We start from the raw sequence: 21,241 nt of genomic DNA on the forward strand, positions 1-21,241 counted from the left end.
TTAGTTAACAAGCACGGTCTCCATGAGCTTGCTGGTGAGCATCTGCCCTGAGAGAAGAAACAATTTTCTTGGTTGACAAGAAGTATCTAAGCTGTGACTCAAGGATTAGACCCTGGGCAGTGTGCATGTGGCAAGGACCCTTCCAGCACTGGGGGGCTCTTGTAGGGAACTGCGGGGCTTCACTAGGGTGGCAGCTCTGCTTCAATGCCAGATTCATCACTTGAGGTCGCCACCACAATTACACTATGCTGAACATCACCTGAGAGCAACAGAAGCTGGTCTGTGGGCCAATGAGCCAGGGCCCATCTGGCTCACTACTGCATCTCCATGGCTAACACAGTGCCTGGAACATGGTAGATACTTGGTAAACGCAAAAGGGCTTTAAAAAGTTCATGGGGAAGAGGGCATTTGACATAGAAGTTACGATGCCGCTTGGGCTACCTTTATCCCATGCTGGAGCGCCTGGTTCAAGTCCTATCTTCTCTGTTTCTGATCCAGATTCCTGCCTACACCTCAGGAGGCAGCAAATGATGACTCAAGTACTTGGGTCCCTGGCACCCATGTGGGAGTCCCGGATTGGGTACAGGACTCCTGACATTGGCTTGGCCCAGCCCTGAGGGAGTGAAACCATAGATGGAAGACCTTTGTCTCTCTGCCTTTCCAGTAAAATGAAAATAAATTAATTAAATAAATAAAGGTTCATGGAAAATGTATTGCAAGAAAAAACAATGCATTGATTTCAACTGTCTAACTCCACTTTTCCATGAACTTTTAAAAGACTCCACTATGTTCTCAGTGAATGGGCTTTCTCACTGTGAGCTACAAAAATGCCTCTTCATGCCCCATCAATCTATTTGTTTTGGCTCTGAAAATTAATGTCTTAACACAAACATAAATAGGTAGTTCCTACCTCTGAGGTGGAAAATCCAGGGTAGGATGAGAACACAACTTCTGAAACAAAAGAGAAACAGGAGGAAGGTTGATAAGGAAATGGACTGACCCCAAGGGAGGCCAGGGCGTGGGGCTGCCACCCACTGTGCACAGCAGGGGACCTCCTAGAGGGGCCTCTCCTTGGTCCTCAGCTCCAGTGCTCACTGGGAAGAGGAGCCAGCTGAGGTATTCATCAGGTAGAGCCCCCTTGCACTTAGGATAAAAACCAAACTCCGCCCTGCATGCTCAGGCCCTTGCCCGCTTCTCCAATCCTGGCTCAGGCCACCCTGCAGCTGGCTCACCGTATTTCAGTCTCACCCACCTCCTTTCTGACACCACAACATGCTAGGTCTTTCCGGCCTCAGCCTTACTGGGGCGTTCACACTGAGCAGAACACTAATGTATATAACAGCCATTCAGTGAGAGGAGCTGAAAATACCACTTGTTATATTAGGAGAAACAGAATGTGTTAAGTCAGAGGATTCAGGAGTGGTACCAAGAACAACGAGCAGTGTGGCCATCAGGAGGTGCAGCATGATCTCATGTTGAGACCAGCAGAATGAGATGAGCCTGTAACCAGCTGAGTTCAACCTAATGAAGCAGAGAGCACTGCCAGGACTGGGTCCTGGTGTGAGCATCACTTACCTTTACCCTATTAATAGGACCCTTCCACATGACAGTAGCATCATTGTGAGAAAGGTCATGTGAAAATGAAGAGTAACAGAGGGTGGGACCATACATGCCATAAGTAACCTGTGTGTGAGCAAAGGAGTTCGGGAAAGATCAGCACGATGAACAAAGTGGGAGTTCATTGGAGGTGGGACACAGCAGCAGCACAGGACTAAGCAGTGACATCCTGGAAGCCCCACATCTAGATGGATGGGTTCCAGCACTCTGCCTGCACTCACTCCCTGCCCCTCCCACCATTACAGGAAGCAACTCCACAAAGCAGAGCCTGTGTTCTAAGCTTCTGACTGGAGACTTGCTTCACAAAAAAAGAACAATTGAGAATCTTCTAATATTAAGAAAAAGAAGCAGTATGAAAAAGTCATTAGAGGCCGGCTCCGCAGCTCACTAGGCTAATCCTTCGCCTTGCGGCACCGGCACACCAGGTTCTAGTCCCGGTCAGGGCGCCGGATTCTGTCCCTGTTGCCTCTCTTCCAGGCCAGCTCTCTGCTGTGGCCTGGGAGTGCAGTGGAGGATGGCCCAAGTCCTTGGGCCCTGCACCCACATGGGAGACCAGGAGAAGCACCTGGCTCCTGGCTTCGGATCAGCGCGGTGTACCGGGTGCAGTGCGCTGGCCGCGGTGGCCATTGGAGGGTGAACCAACGGCAAAGAAAGACCTTTCTCTCTGTCTCTCTCTCTCACTGTCCACTCTGCCTGTCCAAAAAAAAAAAAAAAAAAAAAAGTCATTAGATACACTTAGATACACAAAATCAGAACCATCACCTGAAAAGAAATCAGTTTATTTAACGGAAAGAGCAACTTCTAAATAGAATAATTAGAATCCTCTGAGAAATCAAAAGACTATTTGTAAAACAAAAGCCATTTTTGTAGACAATAAGCCATTAACAATTTTATAAATTTAAAATATGATAATCAGATAAGAAATGGGCTGTACAGAAGAACATACTCAGCTGAAGACCAACTTCATAAAATAGAGCTAAGAGACTCTGAGTGCAGCACAAAAAGCTAAAGAAATAAAATGTAAAACAAAAAGAGCAACAGAAGTTAGATCCCAAACTTTCAGCATCTGATGGAAGTTTAGAGGGAACCTATACAGAAAACAAAAAGGGGGAAATTAAAAACAAAAATATCTAAGATGCAGGAATCCATATATCTTTGACTGAAAGAATCCACAGAATGCCTAAGAGGGTAAACAAAAAATTGGTACATACCTAGATACATCTTAGTAAAATGTCCAAAGGATAAAAAGGAAATCCTAAGAGTTTCTAGGGAACAAAAATAGGATTCCTATAAAGAAATGAGAATCAGACAGGTATCTCTGCAACAATGGACCTGGTGGGCAATGGAGGAATATCTCCAAAGTTTTAAGGGAAAATTGTTTTAAGGCTTAGAATTCTCCATTCATCCAAACCAGTATTCAAATATGATTTTTAAAAATAATATAAAGGTGGGATTCTTCACCACCACCAATACATATTTTAATAAAAAAAAATAAAGATAATTCTGAATATTTAGAGACTCAGAAAACCAACTACACACAAACTCTTTGAAAGAATCATCCAGACAGCAAAGCAAAGCAGAATAGGAAACTGGCTTTGGGACCACAAGGAAGGAAAATGTGTCTTAAATAAGAACGCAAAGACACAGACCACAAGGTACAGTTGGATAGACCTGTCATGTGGGCTGAACTGTGTTCCCCTCACATTTATATTTTGGAGTTCTAGCCCCTGGTTCCCAAGAGTGTGACTACCTTTGAGGGTAGGATCTTTTGAAAGGTAATTCAGGGGGCTGGCGCTGTGGCGTAGTAAGCTAAGCCTCGGCCTGCAGCGCCGGCATTCCATATGGGCACCAGTTTGTGTCCCGGCTGCTTCTCTTCTGATCCAGCTCTCTGTTAATGGCCTGGGAAAGCAGTGGAAGATGGCTTAAGTGCTGGGGCCCCTGCATTCAAGTGAGAGATCCAGAAGAAGCTCCTGGCTCCAGGCTTTGGATCAGCCCAGCTCCAGCCTTTGCAGCCACTTATGGAGTGAACCAACAGATGGAAGACCTTTCTCTCTGCAACTGCCTCTCAAATCACTAAATTTTAAAAAATTAAAAAAAGAAAAAGAACAAGGTAATTCAGTGGGTCCTATCTCAGCCTGACTGGCATCCTTCACAGGGGGTGGGGAAACCTTTTCCTATTAAGAACCATCTGAATATTTATAACATCATTCGTGGGCCAAAATTATCATCTTAAAAATTAGCCTTAGGACCAGCGTTCTGGCATAACAGTTTAAGCTGCTGCCTGCAACACCAGCATCCCATATGGGTGCTAGTTCAAGTCCTGGCTGCTCCACTTCCAATTCAGCTCCTTGCTAATGCACCTGGGAAAGCAGTGGAAGACAGCCCGAGTTCTTGGGCCCTGCACCTGTGTGGGAGACCCTAGAAGAAACTCTTGGCTCCTGAAGCTTTGAGGCCTGGCCCAGTCCTGGCCGTTGTGGCCATTTGGGGAGTGAACCAATGGATGAAAGCTCGCTCTCTCTTTCTCTCTCCTTCTCTCTCTGTAACTCTGTCTCTCAAATAAATAAAACATTTTAAAGGCCGGCGCTGTGGCTTAACAGCCTAATCCTCTGCCTTGCGGAGCCGGCACACCGGGTTCTAGTCCCGGTTGGGGCGCCGGATTCTATCCCGGTTGCCCCTCTTCCAGGCCAGCTCTCTGCTATGGCCCAGGGAGGCAGTGGAGGATGGCCCAAGTGCTTGGGCCCTGCACCCACATGGGAGACCAGGAGAAGCACCTGGCTCCTGGCTTCGGATCAGCGAGATGCGCTGGCCGCAGCGGCCATTGGAGGGTGAACCAACGGCAAAAAGGAAGACCTTTCTCTCTGTCTCTCTCTCACTCTCCACTCTGTCTGTCAAAAAAAAATTAAAAATAAAAAATAAAAAAAATAAAAAACATTTTAAAAGAAGTTAGCCTGCTATAGATTTATTGAATTTTGAGTCCTGCCTGTGGTTGTCTTGGCAGGGCCACACCAAATGATTCTGCAGGCCTTATATAACCCACAGGCCAGATGCTCCCCACGCCTGTTCTAAGAAGAGAAAATAAGGACACAGACAACAAGGACACAGGGATGACCATGTGAGGACACAGAGTGAAGCTGATCATCTGCAATCCAAGTAGACCTCAGAAGAAATCAACCCTGCTGGAGATACCTTGATCTTGGACTACTAACCTCCAAAATGATGAGAAAATGAATTTCTTTTTTTTAAACCCCCCCCCCAAGTCTGTGGTATTTTGTTTGATGGTCCTAGCAAACTAACACATTTGGCTGAATAAAAACTAAGAATTTCTCTTAAAAACTGTCATCTGTGCCATTATAGACAAATTTGACAGGTATAATAGAATAAAAGATATTTAAACCACTAAACCTGTCCAGAAATATGAAATGACAGTTCATAGAAACTGAAAACCAAAAACCTAAATGATGAGAAAATGCTGAAAATCACTAGGAGTTAAAAAAATGCACCTTAAAACAAGGGAGTATGGGGGGCTGGCACTGTGGCAGTTAATACCCTGGCTTGAAGCGCTTGCATCTCCTATAGGCGCTGGTTCTAGTCCCGGCTGCTCTACTTCTGATCCAGCTTTCTGCTATGGCCTGGGAAAGCAGTGGAAGATGGCCCAAGGCCTTGGACCCCTGTTCCTGCGTGGGAGACCTGGAAGAAGCCCCTGGCCCCTGGCTCCTGGCTTCAGACCAGCACAGCTCCGGCTGATGCGGCCAATTGAGGAGTGAACCATCGGATGGAAGACCTCTCTCTCTCTCTGCCTCTCCTCTCTCTCTGTAACTCTGGGGAGGAGGGAGGGGAGGGGGAGGGGGAGGGGGAGAAGGTCTTCCATCTGCAGGTTCACTCCCCAATTGGCAGTAATGGCCAGAGCTGTGCTGATCCGAGGCCAGGAGCCAGTTCTTCTTCTGGGTCTCCCAATGGGATTCAGGGGCCCAAGGACTTGGGCCATCTTCTACTGCTTTCCCAGACCATAGCAAAGAGCTAGATTGGAAGTGGAGCAGCCAGGACTCAAAGCGGCACTCGTATGAGATGCTGGCATTGCAGGCGCGGCTTTACCCGCTATGTCACAGACCCGGTCTCTGAAATTCAGATCTGAAAGAGGAATCAAAATGAAATGAAGAATTCAATAGAACAAATAAAAATGCAGTGGAGAGCTTTAAAAACAGAATCAGTGAAGCAGAAGAGAGAATATTGGACTTAGAAGACAAAGCACAGGAAAGTATACAGTCAAATCAAAGACAAGAAGAGGAAATTAGAAAACTAAAAAACACTGTTGGGAATCTACAGGATACTATAAAAAAAACATATGGGCTCTAGGAGTTCCTTAAGGCATGGAGAGAAAGTATTAGAAGGCTTTTTTAGTGAATTAATAGCAGAAAACTTCCCAGGTTTGGAGAAAGAAAGGGACATTCAAGTACAGGAAGCACACAGAACTCCTAATAGATATTACCAGAAAAGATCCTCGCCACAACACAGTGTAATCAAACTCACACAGTGAAACATAAAGAGAAGATTCTAAAATGTGCACGAAAGTAATGCCGGATTACTCTCAGAGGATCTCCAATTAGACTCACAGCAGACTTCTCATCAGAAACCCTACAGGCTAGGAGAGAATGGAGAGATATAGTCCAAGTTTTAAGAGAAAAATACTGTCACCCCAGAATATTATAACCTGCAAAGCTCTCATATGTGAATGAAGGTGAAATAAAGACCTTCCATAACAAACAGAAATTGAAAGAATTTTTCACCACCCATCCAGTCCTGCAAAAGATGCTTAAGGATGTGTTGCACACAGAAACATGGTATTCACTATGAAAGAAGGTAAAGGAAGAAAATCTGTCAGTAAAAGTACAAGAGAAATCTGAAGTAAAAAATTGGAATATTTTAGGAAAAATGGCAGAGCAGTCATTACTTATCAATAGTCACCTTGAATGTAAATGGCCTCAACTCCCCAGTTAAAAGACACAGACCAGCTGAATGGATTAAAAAACAAAACTCATCCATATGCTGCCTACAAGAAACACATCTCACCAACAAAGATGCACGCAGAATGAAAGTGAAAGGATGGAAAAAGATATTCCATGCCAACAAAAACTAAAATAGAGCTGGTGTAGCCATCTTAATATCAAACAAAATAGACTTTAACACAAAAGCTGTTAAAGAGACAAAGAAGGACACTATATAATAATTGAGAGATCAATTCAACAGGAAGTTGTAACTATTATAAATGGATATACACCTAATTACAGGGAACCTGGCTATTTAAAAGACATGTTAAGGGATTTAAAGGGAGACTTAGATTCCAACACAATAGTAATGGAGGACTTTGATACTCCACTTTCAGCAATTGGCAGATCTACCAGACAGAAAATCAACAAAGAAACAGCATACGTAGTCAGCACTATAAACCATACAGACCTAACAGGTATCTACAGAACTTTTCATTCTACAGTTGCAGAATACTCATTCTTTTCAGCAGTGCATGGAACTTTCCCTAGGATTGACCATATGCCAGGCCATAACACAAGTCTCAGCAAATTAAAAAAAATTGAAATCATACAATGCATCTTCTCTGACCACAATGGAATGAAGCTGGAAATTAGCAACTCAGGAAACTCTAGAGAATATGTAAACACATGGAGACTAAACAACATGCTCCTGAATGAACAGTGGGTCATAGAAAAAATCAAAAGAGAAATCAAAAACTTTCTGGAAATAAATGAAGATGACAACACAACATATCAAAATTTATGGCTTACAGCAAAAGAAATGTTAAGAGGAAATTTTATAGCAATAGGTACCCATATCAAGAAATTTGAAAGGCACCAAATAAATGAGCTATCAATGCATCTCAAAGATCTAGAAAAACAACAGCAAACCAAACCCAAAAATAATAGGAGAAAAGAAAATTAAAATTAGAGAAGAAATCAACAAAATTGAATCAAAAACATTATAAAAGATCAGCGAAATAAAGAGCTGGTTTTTTGAAAAAATAAACAAAATTGACACACCATTGGCCCAAATAACCAAAAAAAGGAGAAGACCAAAATCAAGAAAACTAGAGATGAAAAAGGAAATATAACAACAGACTCCACAGAAATAAAAAGAATCATCAGAAATTACAACAAAGAGTTGTTTGCCAACAACTGCGAAATGAATAGATTCCTAGACACATACAACCTACCTAAATTGAGTCATGAAGACATAGAATACCTAAACAGACCCATAACCAAGATGGAAATTGAATCAGTAATACAGACCCTCCCAACAAGAAAAGCCCAGGACCAGATGGATTCACTGCTGAATTCTTTTTTTTTTTTTTGACAGGTAGAGATATAGACAGTGAGAGAGAGAGAGACAGAGAGAAGGGTCTTCCTTCTGTTGGTTCACCCCCGAAATGGCTGCTACGGGGAACTATGCTGATCTGAAGGCAGGAACCAGGTGCTTCCTCCTGGTCTCCCATGCAGGTGCCAGAGCCAAGCACTTGGGCCATCCTCCACTGCCTTCCCGGGCCACAGCAGAGAGCTGGACTGGAAGAGGAGCAACCGGGACTAGAACCTGGTGCCCATATGGGATGCCGGTGCCGCAGGCGGAGGATTAACCAAGTGAGCCATGGCACCAGCCCTTTGCTGCTGAATTCTACCAGACATTTAAAAAAGAACTAACTCTAATTCTTCTTAATCTATTCAAAACAATTAAAAGCGAGGAAATCCTCCCAAATTCGTTCTAGGAAGCCAGCATCACCTTAATTCCTAAACCTGAGAAAGATGCAGCAGAGAAAGAGAACTACAGACCAATTTCCCTGATGAACATAGATGCAAAAATCCTCAATAAAATTCTGGCCAATAGAATCCAACAACACACCAGAAAGATCATCCACCCAGACTAAGTGGAATTTATTCCTGGTACACAGGGATGGTTCAACATTCACAAATCAATCAATGTGATACACCACATTAACAAACTGCAGAAGAAAAACCCTATGATGCAGAGAAAGCATTTGATAAAATACAACACCCTTCTTGATGAAAACTCCAAGCAAATTTGTGGGGAAATTAGTTACATGATGGTGCCCAAAGGAAGTAAGGTGGGCGGAATCCAAAGTTGTTTACCACTAAAACTAATTGGCTATGCAACATCAGGGGAGGTAACAAAACTAGTAACAAGTGTATAGACATATGGCTAGTCCTATAGAAATCCCCCTGTAAAATGACCGTTTAAGTGATTGGTTGGTCCTTAGCCCTGCCCCAATGACTCTGCAGTTCTGTGCTATAAAAGGTTCTGTTACACAGGAAGTAAACGAGTCCTTGCTAGACTTGGCTCCCCGCTGCGTCTGATTGTCTCCGGGATCGGGAGGCTGGGGAACGGGCGAGCGGCGCACTTACCTTTCCTCGGACCCAGTCCATCCTTGTACGGGTGGACTAAGACCCAGCACAAATTGGGTATAGAAGGAACATTCCTTAAAACAATCAAGGCAATTCATGACAGACCCACGGCCAGCATCATATTGAATGCAGGAAAGTTGGAAGAATTCCCACTGAGATCCAGTACAAGACAGGAATGTCCACTCTCACTACTGCTATTCAATATAGTACTGGAAGTTTTTGGCAGAGCTGTTAGGAAAGAAAAAGAAATCAAAGGGATACAAATTGGGAAAGAAGAAGTCAAACTATCCTATTTGCAGATGATATGCTTCTTTATATAGGGGATCCAAAGAACTCCACTAAGAGACTACTGGAACTCATAGAAGAGTTTGGTAAAGTAGCAGGATATAAAATCAATACACAAAAATCAACAGGCCAGCACCATGGCTTAACAGGCTAATCCTCCACCTTGCGGCGCCGGCACATCAGGTTCTAGTCCCGGTTGGGGCGCCGGATTCTATCCCGGTTGCCCCTCTTCCAGGCCAGCTCTCTGCTATGGCCCGGGAAGGCAGTGGAGGATGGCCCAAGTCCTTGGGCCCTGCACCCGCATGGGAGACCAGGAGAAGCACCTGGCTCCTGGCTTCGGATCAGCGCGATGCGTCGGCCGCAGCGGCCATTGGAGGGTGAACCAACGGCAAAAAGGAAGACCTTTCTCTCTCTCTCTCTCACTGTCCACTCTGCCTGTCAAAAAAAAAAAAATCAACACCCTTTGTATACACAGACAATGCCATGGCAGAGAAAGAATTTCTAAGATCAATCCCATTCACAGTAGCTACAAAAAAAATCAAATACTTTGGAATAAACTTAACCAAGGATGTCAAAGATCTCTACGATGAGAAAAATCTTAAAGAAAGAAATAGAAGAAGATACAAAAATGGAAAAATTTTCCATGTTCATGGATTGGAAGAATCAATATTATCAAAATATCCATTCTTCCAAAAGCAATTTACAGATTCAATGCAATACCAATCAAAATACCAAAGACATTCTTCTCAGATCTGAATAAAGTGATGCTGAAATTCATAAGGAGGCACAGGAGACCTAGAATAGCTAAAGCAATCTTATACAACAATAACAGAGCCAGAGGCATCACAATACCAGATTTCAAGACATACTACAGGACAGTTATAATCAAAACAACCTGGTATTGGTACAAAAACAGATGGATAGACCAATGGAACAGAATAGAAACACCAGAAATCAATCCAAACGTCTACAGAAACAGTCAGGAAAGTGAAGAGGCAACCAACATAATGGGAGACATTATTGCAAACTATGTAAATGATGAAGGATTAACAACCAGAATCTACAAAGAGATAAAGAAACTCCACAACAACAAAACAAACAACCCATTTAAGAGATGGGCCAAGGACCTCAATAGACGTTTTTCAAAAGAGTAAATCCAATTGGCCAACAGATACATCAAAAAATGTTCAGGATCACTAGCTGTCAGGGAAATGCAAATCAAAACCACAATGAAGTTTCACCTCACCCTGGTTAGAATGGCTTTCATACAGAAATCAACAAACAACAAATGATGGTGAGGATGTGGGGAAAAAGATAGACTAATTCACTGTTGGTGGGAATGCAAACTAGTAAAGTCTCTATGGAAGACAGTTTGGAGTAACCTCAGAAATCTGCATATAGCCTTACCGTACGACCCAGCCATCCCCCTCCTCAGAATTTACCCAAGGGAAATTAAATTGGCAAATAAAAGAGCTATCTGCACTTCCATGTTTATTGTAGCTCAATTCACAATAGCTAAGACATGGGATATGTACTCTATGGAATACTACACAGTGGTTAAAAAAAAATTGAAATCTGGTAATCTGCAACAAAATGGAGGAATCTGGAAGACATTATACTGAGTGAAATAAGCCAGTCCCAAAGGGACAAATATATGTTCTCCCTGATCTGTGACAACTAACTAAGCACTTAAAAGGAAACCTGTAGAAGTGAAACTAACACTATGAGAAGCAATGACTTGATCAGCCCTTATCCTGACTGTCGAGGAACAGCTTACTGTTTTATTCTTTTTAATATTTCCTTTTTCTACTTAATATCATTGGTTGAACTCTTAACACAGAATTATTCTTAGGTGTTTAAATCCAATTGAAAATTGATCCTTTTAAAAAATAAGAGTGGGAATAAGAGAGGGAGGAGATGTACAGTTCAGCACACGTTCCCACAGACTTACACCTATGGGTAAAGCTAAAAATGTGCCATGGGACTCCAAATCCCATTAGGTTGGTAGGTACTAATACCATTGTACTAGTTAAAGTGATCATTTTAAGTGCATAACTGATCATAAAGATAGGAATAAGTGTCAAAGGGATCACTTTAATAAGACCAAGTGTCTGCCAATAACAATATAATTACAAAGGAGAGAATGATCCAACATGGGAAGCAGGCCATACAGCTGACTCATAGAATAACATACACTTCCCTAAACAGCACTCTGGCCTCAGAATCAGCTCTTAAGGCATTAGGATCTGCTAAAAAGCCCATGAGAGCATTTTAGGCATGGAAAGCCAAGACACTGTGGCAAAAAATATTCTACATGAAGGATCTCTGTGAGTGAGATCCCAGTGGAAAGAAGGGACCATCAAAGAAGGAGGTACCTTTCTCTGAATGGAGAGAACTTCCACTTTGATTATGGCGCTATCTAGATAATGTCAGAATTTGTGCACTCAAAAGGCTTCCACAGCCTTGGCAACTCATGACAAGAGCATCGGGTGATCACTGATGTCATAAATAAGAGTGTCAATTCCATCCTAGGTTCTAGCCCCCACCACCATTGCTGGAAGCCAGGTGGCCACATGGCCCAACCACCAGTGTGAAGCTCCACACCCATCCTAATGGAATTCGCTGCTCCTGCTTCCCTGTCCGCCCTCTGGCAAAGTTGTTTTGTGTGTGTGTGTGTGTGTTTTTGACAGGCAGAGTGGATAGTGAGAGAGAGAGACAGAGAGAAAGGTCTTCCTTTTTCCATTGGTTCACTCCCCAATGGCCGCTGCGGCCGGCGCATCTCGCTGATCTGAAGCCCAGAACCAGGTTCCTCTCCTGGTCTCCCATGCGGGTGCTGAGCCCAAGCACTTGGGCCATCCTCCACTGCACTCCCGGGCCACAGCAGAGAGCTGGACAGGAAGAGGAGCGACCGGGACAGAATCCGGTGCCCCAACCGGGACTAGAACCCGGTGTGCCGGTGCTGCAGGTGGAGGATTAGCCTATTGAGCCACGGTGCTGGCCATGGCAAAGTTTTAAAAGGACCTGTTCCTGAACACGTGTCTCTCTTCTCCTCTTTCTCTGCTCTCTCCTCACTCTCGGCCCCTCTCTCCTCTCTCGCTCTCTCCTCTCCTCTCCCCCTCTCGTCTCTCTTCTCTCTGCTCTCTCTCTTCTCGATAGCTCCTCTCCTCTCTCTCTCTCTCTTTCTTACACTCTCCTCCTCTCTTTTTCCTTCTTTGCCCCTTCCCTCTGGTCTGCTGGGTTTTTCCCAATAAACCTTTTCCCTTAAAATAAATAAATAAATAAATAAATGTGTCAATTGTTAAATCAACAACAGGAGTCACTGTGCACTTGCTCCACATGTAGGACCTCTGTTCTTAATGAGTTGTACTAGAGAATTAATGATACAACCTGTCTTCAAACAGTAATTTATACTTTGTGTGTCTGTGTGTGTGTGAAAACTGTTGAAATCTTTACTTAGTATAAAATTGATCTTCTGTATATAAAGATAATTAAAAATGGATTTTGGGGCCAGCAGTCTGGCACAGTGGGTTAACGCCCTGGCCTGAAGCACCAGCATCCCATATGGGCGCCAGTTCAAGACCTGGCTGCTCCACTTCTGATCCAGCTCTCTGCTATGGCCTGGGAAACCAGTAGAAGATGGCCCAGGTCCTTGGGCCCCTGCACCTACGTGGGAGACCCAGAAGAAGCTTCTGGCTCCTGCCTTTGGATCAGAGCAACTCCGACCATTGCGGCCATTTGGGGGGTGAACCAATGGAAGGAAGACCTTTCCCTCTCTCTCCCTCTCACTGTCTGTAACTTCACCTCTCAATAAATAAATAAATAACATCTTAAAAAAGAAAGAAAAGTTTCCTCAGGGCAAAACAAACAGTCAGGAAAGTGAAGAGGCAACCGACATAATGGGAGACATTATTTGCAAACTATGCAACTGATAAAGGATTAATAACCAGAATATATAAAGAGATAAAGAAACTCCACAACAACAAAACAAACAACCCAGTTAAGAAATGGGCAGAGGACTTAAACAGGTATTTTTCAAAAGAGGACATCCAAATGGCCAACACACACATGAAAAAATGCTCAGGATCACTAGGCATTAGGGAAATGCAAATCAAAACCACAATGAGGTTTCACCTCATCCCAGTTTGAATGGCTTTCATACAGAAATCAAGAAAGAACAAATGCTGGTGAAGATGTGGGGGAAAAGGTACCCTAATCCACTGTTAGTGGGAATGTAAACTAGAACAGCCACTATTGATGACAGTATGGAGATACCTCAGAAATCTGAATATAGATCTATATTTCATATGATCCAGCCATTCCACTCCTGGTAATTTACTCAAGGGAAATGAAACCAGCATGTCAAAGAGTTATCTGTACCCCCATGTTTATTGCAGCTCAATTCACAATAACTAAGGTATGGAATCCACCCAAATGCCTCTCAACTGAAGACTGGATAAGAAATTATGAGAGGGGGGCAAGCACTGTGGCATAGTAGGTTAAAGCCCTGGCCTGAAGTGCCAGCATCCCATATGGGCACTGGTTCTAGTCCTGGCTGTTCCTCTTCCTATCCAGCTCTCTGTTATGACCTGGGAAAGCAATAGAAGATGGCCCAAGTCTTTGCGCCCCTGCACCCATGTGGGAGACCTGGAGAAAGCTCCTGGCTCTTGGCTTCAGATCGGCGCAGCTTCAGCCGTTGTGGCCATCTGAGGAGTGAACCAGCGGATGGAAGACCTCTTTTCTGTCTCTACCTATCTCTGTAACTCTTTCAAATAAAAAAAAATAAATCTTAAAAAAATGGATGAAACTGGAAAACATCATACTTATTTCAATAAGCCAGTCTCAAAAGGACAAATACCATGTTCTCCCTGACCTGTGGTAACTACTAGAGCACCTAAAAGGCAATCTATAGAATTTAAATTGATACTTTGAGAGCAATGATTTTGAACAGCCTCTATCTTGACTGCTGAGGAACTTTTTTTAATACTGTTTATTAAACTCTTACCATAGAGTTAGTTTTCTGTGCATAAAGTTAATTGAAAATAGATCTTAGTAAAAAATAAGAATGGAAATAGGAGAGGGAGGAGGAAGAGGGGTGGGACTGTGGGCGGGAGGGTAGGTATGGTAGGAAGAATCACCTGTTCCTAAGGTTGTAATTATGAAATGTATGAAGTTTATATTCCTTAAATAAGATTTTTTCTCAGGAAAAAAACTGACTTTCAAATAAATAAATCTTTTTAGAGAGGAAAAATAATAAAAAAGTAAACATCATGAAAACACATGACACCACCAAATTCACTAACAGAGCAGACATCATCAGTATCCTGTCGACAAAATAACAGGTTTTAATTCTTACGTACCAATATTGTCCTTGAATGTAAATGGAGTAAATTCTCCAGGCACAAGACTTAAGTTGGCTGAACATATTAAACACCAAGACGCCCCCCCCCATGCTATCTACAAGAAACTCACTCTCACTTCACAAAGATACACAAACATGGAATGTGAAAACTGTAAAAGGATATATGAGGAAAATGGAAACCCAAAACAAGCAAAAGTAGCTATCCTGATATCAGAAAAAACAGACTTTGAATAAAAACTGTGAAAAGAAATAAAGATGGACATTATATGTTGGTAAAAGGTTTGATTCAGCAAGAAGTATCATAAATATATATGCACCCAACACAAGACCACCAGGATACATACAGCAAATACTATTTGACCTAAAGAGATATTCAACACAATAATAGTAGGTAATTTCAACACCCCACTCTTATCAATGGACTGATCATCCAAACATAAAAGAATAAAGTACAAGAGTTGAAACATACTATGGAGCAAATGGACCTAACAGACATTTGTGCGATATTTCACCCAATAGCTACAGAACACACATTCTTATCATCACATCAAACAATTTCTAAGATAGACTATATATAAGGCCACAAATCAATTCTCAGTAAATTTAAAAAGATTGAAATCATATCATGTATCTTCTTAAACCATAACAGAATAAAACTAGAAATCAATAAAAACAGAACACTCATAAATAATTTGAAATTAATCAATATGCTACTGAATTATCAGTAGGTCACTGAAAAAATTAAAAAGTAAGTGAAAAACTTTCTTGACATAAATTAAAATGAAAAGGCAGCATATCAAAATCTGTGGAATATAGCAAAAGCAGTATTAAAAGGGAAGTTTATAGCAATAAGAACTTACATTTAAAAAGGAGAAGTGTCTCAAAGATCTAAAGATACATCTTGAAGACTTAGAAAAACCAAACCCAAAATCAGCAGGAGGAGGGAAAAAACAAGGATCAGAGCAGAAATAAATGAAATTGAAACTAAAAAAAATACAAAAGATCAACAAAGTGAAAAAGCTGCTTTTTGAGAACAAAATAGATAAACCTCTATACAGACTAACACAGAAAAAAAGAATGAAAATTCAAATAAATAAGAGATGAAAAAGGAGACATTACAACCGACACCACTGAAATACAATCAATGATAAGAAACTACTTCAAAAAACTATACGCTAATAAACTGGAAAGCCTCAAAGAAATGGAGATTCCTGGATATATACAACCTATAAAGATCAAATCAAAAAGATACAGACCATCTAAACAGACTCATAACAAGCAATGTGATTGAAGCAGTAATGAAAAGTCTTTGATCAAAGGAAAGTCTGAGGTCTAATGGCTTTACTACTAAATCCTATAAAGCATTCAAAGAAGAACTCCAACACTTTTCAAACTATTCCAAAATATTAAACAGGATGGAACTCTGTCAAACTTTTTTGTGAGGCTACTTTGATACCAAAACCAAACATACAACTTGAAAAGAAAACTACAGACCCATATCCTTTTTTTTTTTTTTTGACAGGCAGAGTGGACAGTGAGAGAGAGAGACAGAGAGAAAGGTCTTCCTTTTTGCCGTTGGTTCACCCTCCAATGGCCACCACGGTAGGCGCGCTGCGGCCGCCACACCGCGCTGATCCAATGGCAGGAGCCAGGTGTTTCTCCTGGTCTCCCATGGGGTGCAGGGCCCAAGCACTTGGGCCATCCTCCACTGCACTCCCTGGCCACAGCAGAGAGCTGGCCTGGAAGAGGGGCAACTGGGACAGGATCGGTGCCCTGACTGGGACTAGAACCTGGTGTGCCGGCGCCGCAAGGCGGAGGATTAGCCTGTTGAGTCGCGGCACCGGCCCAGACCCATATCCTTAATGAACATAAATGCAAAGATTCTCAATAAAATATTAGCAAACAAAACCAAAATCATATCAAAAAGATCATAAATCATGATCAAGTGGGATTTATCCCAGAAATGCAAGGGCAGTTCAACATTTGTAAGTCAATTAACGTCATAAATCACATCAACAAAATGAAGAACAGAAACCATATGGTCATCCAATAGATTCAGAGAAAGCATTTGGTAAGATTCAACACCCTTTCATGACAAAAACCCTTCACAAATTAGGTACAAAAGGAACATATCTCAAAACTAAGAAGGCTATATAAGACAAACCAACAGCCAATATCATACTGAACGGAGAAAAGCTGAAAGCATTTCTCCTCAGATCTGGAACAAGACAAGGATGTCCACTTTCATCACCCTTATTCAGTATAGTACTAGATGTTTTAGCAAGGGAAATTAGGGAGGAGAAAGAAATATAAAGGGCATCAAATTTGCATAAGAGGATGTCAAACTATCCATGTTTGCAGGTGACGTGATGTTGTACATGGAAAATCCCAAACACTCCACCAAAAAGCTGTTAGAATTGATAGGCCAATTCAGTGAAATTGCAAGTTATGAAATAAACATATAAATAACAAGATTTTTTATATACACTAATGATGAACTGGCTCAAAGAGAAATTAAGAAATAAATCCTATTCACAATAGCCAACAAAAAAATCAAATATTTAGGAATGAATCTAGCCAAAGAAGTGAAGGATTTCTAGAATGAAAATTAACAACACTGATGAAAGAAATCATCAAAGACACACAAAAAATTAAAAGATATTCCTTGCTCATGAATTGGAAGAACATCATTAAGATGTCTATACTACCTAAAGCAATCTACAGATTCAGTGCAATCCCTGTCAAAATACCAATGACATTATTTACAGAATTAGAAAAAATAGTCCTAAAATTCATATGGAATCACAAAGGACCCAAAAAAGATCGCCAAAGTGATCCTGAGCAAGAAAAATCATGTTAAAAGCAACGTAACACCTGACTTCAAAGCATACTACAAAGCTATGTTACTGGGGCTGAAACTGTGGCATAGTAGGCTAAGCCTCTGCCTGCAGTGCTGGTATCCCATATGGACATGTCCAGGCTGCACCTCTTCTGATCCAGCTTTCTACTTATGGCCTGGGAAAGTAGTGGAAGATGGCCCGAGTGCTCGGGCCCCTGCACCCCTGTGAAACACCTAGAGGAAGCTCCTGGATCCTGGCTTTGGATTGGCTCAGCTCCAGCTATTGCAGCCATTTGGGGAGTGAACCAATGGACGGAAGATCTCCCTATCTGTAATTCTACCTCTCAAATAAATAAATAAATAAATATTTTTTAAAAAGGTCCCATTCACATGACTTTAAAAAAAAGCTATAGTACTTAAAACAGCATGGTACTGGCAAAAAAAACCTGACACATAGATCAATGGAATAGAATAGAGAGCCCAAAAATCAATTCACATCCATACAAATGATTTTTTATAAAAGTGCTCATGCCGTACAGTAGAATAAGGATAATCTCTTCAACAAATGGTACTGGTAAAACGAGATATCTATATGTAGAATGAAGTTAGATCTATACTTCTCATGGTATACAAAAATCAACTCAAGATGGATCAGTGTGGGGCTGGCGCCGTGGCTCACTTGGTTAATCCTCTGCCTGTGGTGCCGGCATCCCACATGGGTGCAGGGTTCTGGTCCTGGCTGCTCCTCTTCCAGTCCAGCTCTCTGCTGTGGCCCTGGAGGGCAGTGGAGGATGGCCCAACTGCTTGGGCCCCTGCACCTGCATGGGAGACCAGGAGGAAGCACCTGGCTCCTGGCTTCGGATTGGTGCAGTTCCGGCCATGGTGGCCATTTCTCTCTGTCTCTCTCTGTCTATAACTCTACCTGTCAAATAATAATAATAAAAAAAGATGGATCAGTGACCTAAATTTAGTACATAAGATTGCAAAACTGAAGCCATCTTCCACTGCTTTTCCAGGCACATAACAGAAAGCTGGATTGAAAATGGAGCAGCTAGGACTCGAACGGGTGCCCAAATGGGATGCTGGTGTTACAGGTTGAGCTTAACCTGCAGAGCCACTGCACCAGCCCCATAGAGATTCCTTAAAAACTAGAAATAGTATAGAATCTATCTTCTGTATATAAAGATAATTAAAAATGAATCTTAATGAAGAATGAGATGGGAGAGAGAGTAAGAGGTGGAAAGGGACTGGGGGTGGGAGGGCAGGTATGGGGGGGAAGAACTGCTATATTCCAAAAAGCTATACCTATGAAATTTATATTTATTAAATAAAAACTTTCAAAAAAAAGAATAAAAAATCTAGAAATAGGGGCTGGCGTTGTGGCACAGTGGGTAAAGCTGATGCCTGTAGTGCCATGCATCATATGGGTGCCGGTTAGAGTCCTGGCTGCCCTACTTCCAATCCAGCTCTCTGCTATGGCCTAGGAAGGCAGTGGAGGATGGCCCAAGGACTTGGGTCCCTGCACTCGAATGGGAGACCTGGAAGAAGCTACAGGCTCCTAGCTCTGGATCTGCCCAGCTCCAGCTATTGCGGCCATTGGGGAGTGAACCAGCGGATCAAAGACACTCTCTCTCTCTCTCTTTCTCTCCCAGCTTCTGCTCTGCAACTCTGCCTTTCAAATAAATAAGTACATCTTTAAAAAAAACTTTTAAAAAACTAGCTATAGACTTGCTGTATGATCCAGCAATTCTACTTCTGGGTAAATTCACAAAAGACATAAACATGTTGTATGTTTTATTAAAGATAGACCTGCACCACCATGTTTACACTAGCATTGTTTTTAACAGCCAAAATTTGGAATCAACCAACGTGTCCATTATCAGATGAATGGATAAAGAAAATGTGGTATATATTGAGGCCAGTGCTGTGCTATAGCATGTAAAAGCCCCTGCCTGCAGTGCCAGCATCCCATATGGGCATCAGTTCTAGTCTCAGCTGCTTCACTTCTGATCCAGCTCTCTGCTATGGCCTGGGAAAGCAGTAGAAGATGGCCCAAGTCCTGGGGCCCCTCCCACATGAGAGATCTGGAGGAAGTTCCAGGCTCCTGGTTTCAAATCAGCCTAGCTATGGCCATTGTGGCCATTTGGGAAGTGAACCAGCGATGGATGACCTCTCTCTCTCTCTGCCTCTGCTTCTCTGTAACTCTGCCTTTCAAATAAATGGATAAAATATTTTAAAAAAAGAAAATGTGGTATACATACACAATGGAATATTTAGCTATAGAAATATAGAATGAAATTCTACCATTTGCATCAAAATGGATGCAACTGGAGGGCATCATGTTGAGTGAAATAGGCTGGACACAAAAAGTTAAATATTGCATGTTGTCTCCCTTACATGTGGGAGCTAAATTTTTTTTAAAAAATCAAAAACAAAGGAAGAAAGAAAGAAATGCCTGGATATGTCAATATTACTTCAAATGCTTTGTCAATCTTTGTTTTATACCTTTGTCAGACCAATGGTTAAGAGTGTTATATTACTATACTTTTAATGATCTGTGATTACTTTAAAATTTACTGTATATGGGTAAAATGATCATTTTTCCATTCAATTATTGTTTATATCTGTTGTCTAAATTCTCACTAGTCTGCTTGTTAAACTTCTTATTTGGTGAAGCATTAAGCTTTTTTTCCTGTAATGTATTTTTAAAATATGCTATCTCAAAATCTAAGAAAAAAAAGAAAGGAGGGAGAGGAAGGGCGAGGAGTAGGGAGGGATGGAATATCAATATATTCTTAGAATTCTAGCTATGAACTATATTGAATTTATTAAAACTAGTTACAATTTTTAAAAAAATTTGCAAATGCTTTAAATGTTTATGGATATTACACACATTTAATTAAGAGAAAATGGAACAAGGTTTAATAAAACTACATGTTAATGCAAAAAAAAAGGGGAGTACTCATCTCAAAAAAATTCTAGTTCTATACAAGTTTTCTATATTTTATTGAGTGATTTTCCTCAATTTAAAATAAATGGGAAATAAAGCATGTGGCACAGTAACAGAAAGCTAGATCAGTGGACCAGAATACATAATGCAGAAATAGACTCGTGTGCCAGAGAGAGCTAGTTTCTAATAAAGGAGACATTTCTTCCATTTTGCCTCTGAATGCTGTCACATGGGCCTGAGACCCCCATGGGAACCACCTACAGGAGAGCAAGCAGGCTAAGGCTGGCAGAGAGGAAGCCAGGACCTGAGCCTCAAGGACCTCCATGCACCACACCACACAAGCGAACCTCTCTGAAAAGACTTGCTTCTGCATTTCTTGATATTTGAGATTAAAGAAAAATTATCCCACTTTTAATTGGATTTCAAAAACATCTGAACTGATAGAACCAGACAGGAAACCATTGCAACAGTTTTTTGTTTTTTGTGGGTTTTTTTGGTTTTTTTTGCAGGCAGAGTTAAACAGTGAGAGAGACAGAGAGAAAGGTCTTCCTTCCGTTGGTTCACCCCCCAGATGGCCGCTACACTGATCCAAAGCCAGGAGCCAGGAGCTTCCTCCTGGTCTCCCATGTGGGTGCAGGGCCCAAACACTTGGGCCATCCTCCACCGCCTTCCTGGGCCACAACAGAGAGCTGGACTGGAAGAGGAGCAACTGGGACAGAACCGGCACCCCAACCGGGACTAGAACCCGGGGTGCTGGCGCCGCAGGCAGA

General features: G+C 41.9%; 1 protein-coding gene across 4 annotated transcripts in view; it reads right to left on the reverse strand.

Annotated features, from left to right (window-relative positions):
• XRRA1 (X-ray radiation resistance associated 1) overlaps positions 1 to 21,241 on the reverse strand; it is a 94,575-nt gene that overhangs the window by 18,497 nt on the left and 54,837 nt on the right. For 3 of the 4 annotated variants that reach the window (XM_062198260.1, XM_062198257.1, XM_062198261.1), the window contains one exon: positions 911 to 951. The exons of the other annotated variant lie outside the window; for it this stretch is intronic. In XM_062198260.1, the coding sequence (XP_062054244.1) occupies positions 911 to 951 (41 nt within the window). The remainder of the gene's footprint in view (positions 1 to 910; positions 952 to 21,241) is intronic. 4 annotated transcript variants of the gene reach the window in all.

This window comes from Lepus europaeus, chromosome 7 (genome assembly GCF_033115175.1).
Source record: "Lepus europaeus isolate LE1 chromosome 7, mLepTim1.pri, whole genome shotgun sequence".
NCBI lineage: Eukaryota > Metazoa > Chordata > Mammalia > Lagomorpha > Leporidae > Lepus > Lepus europaeus.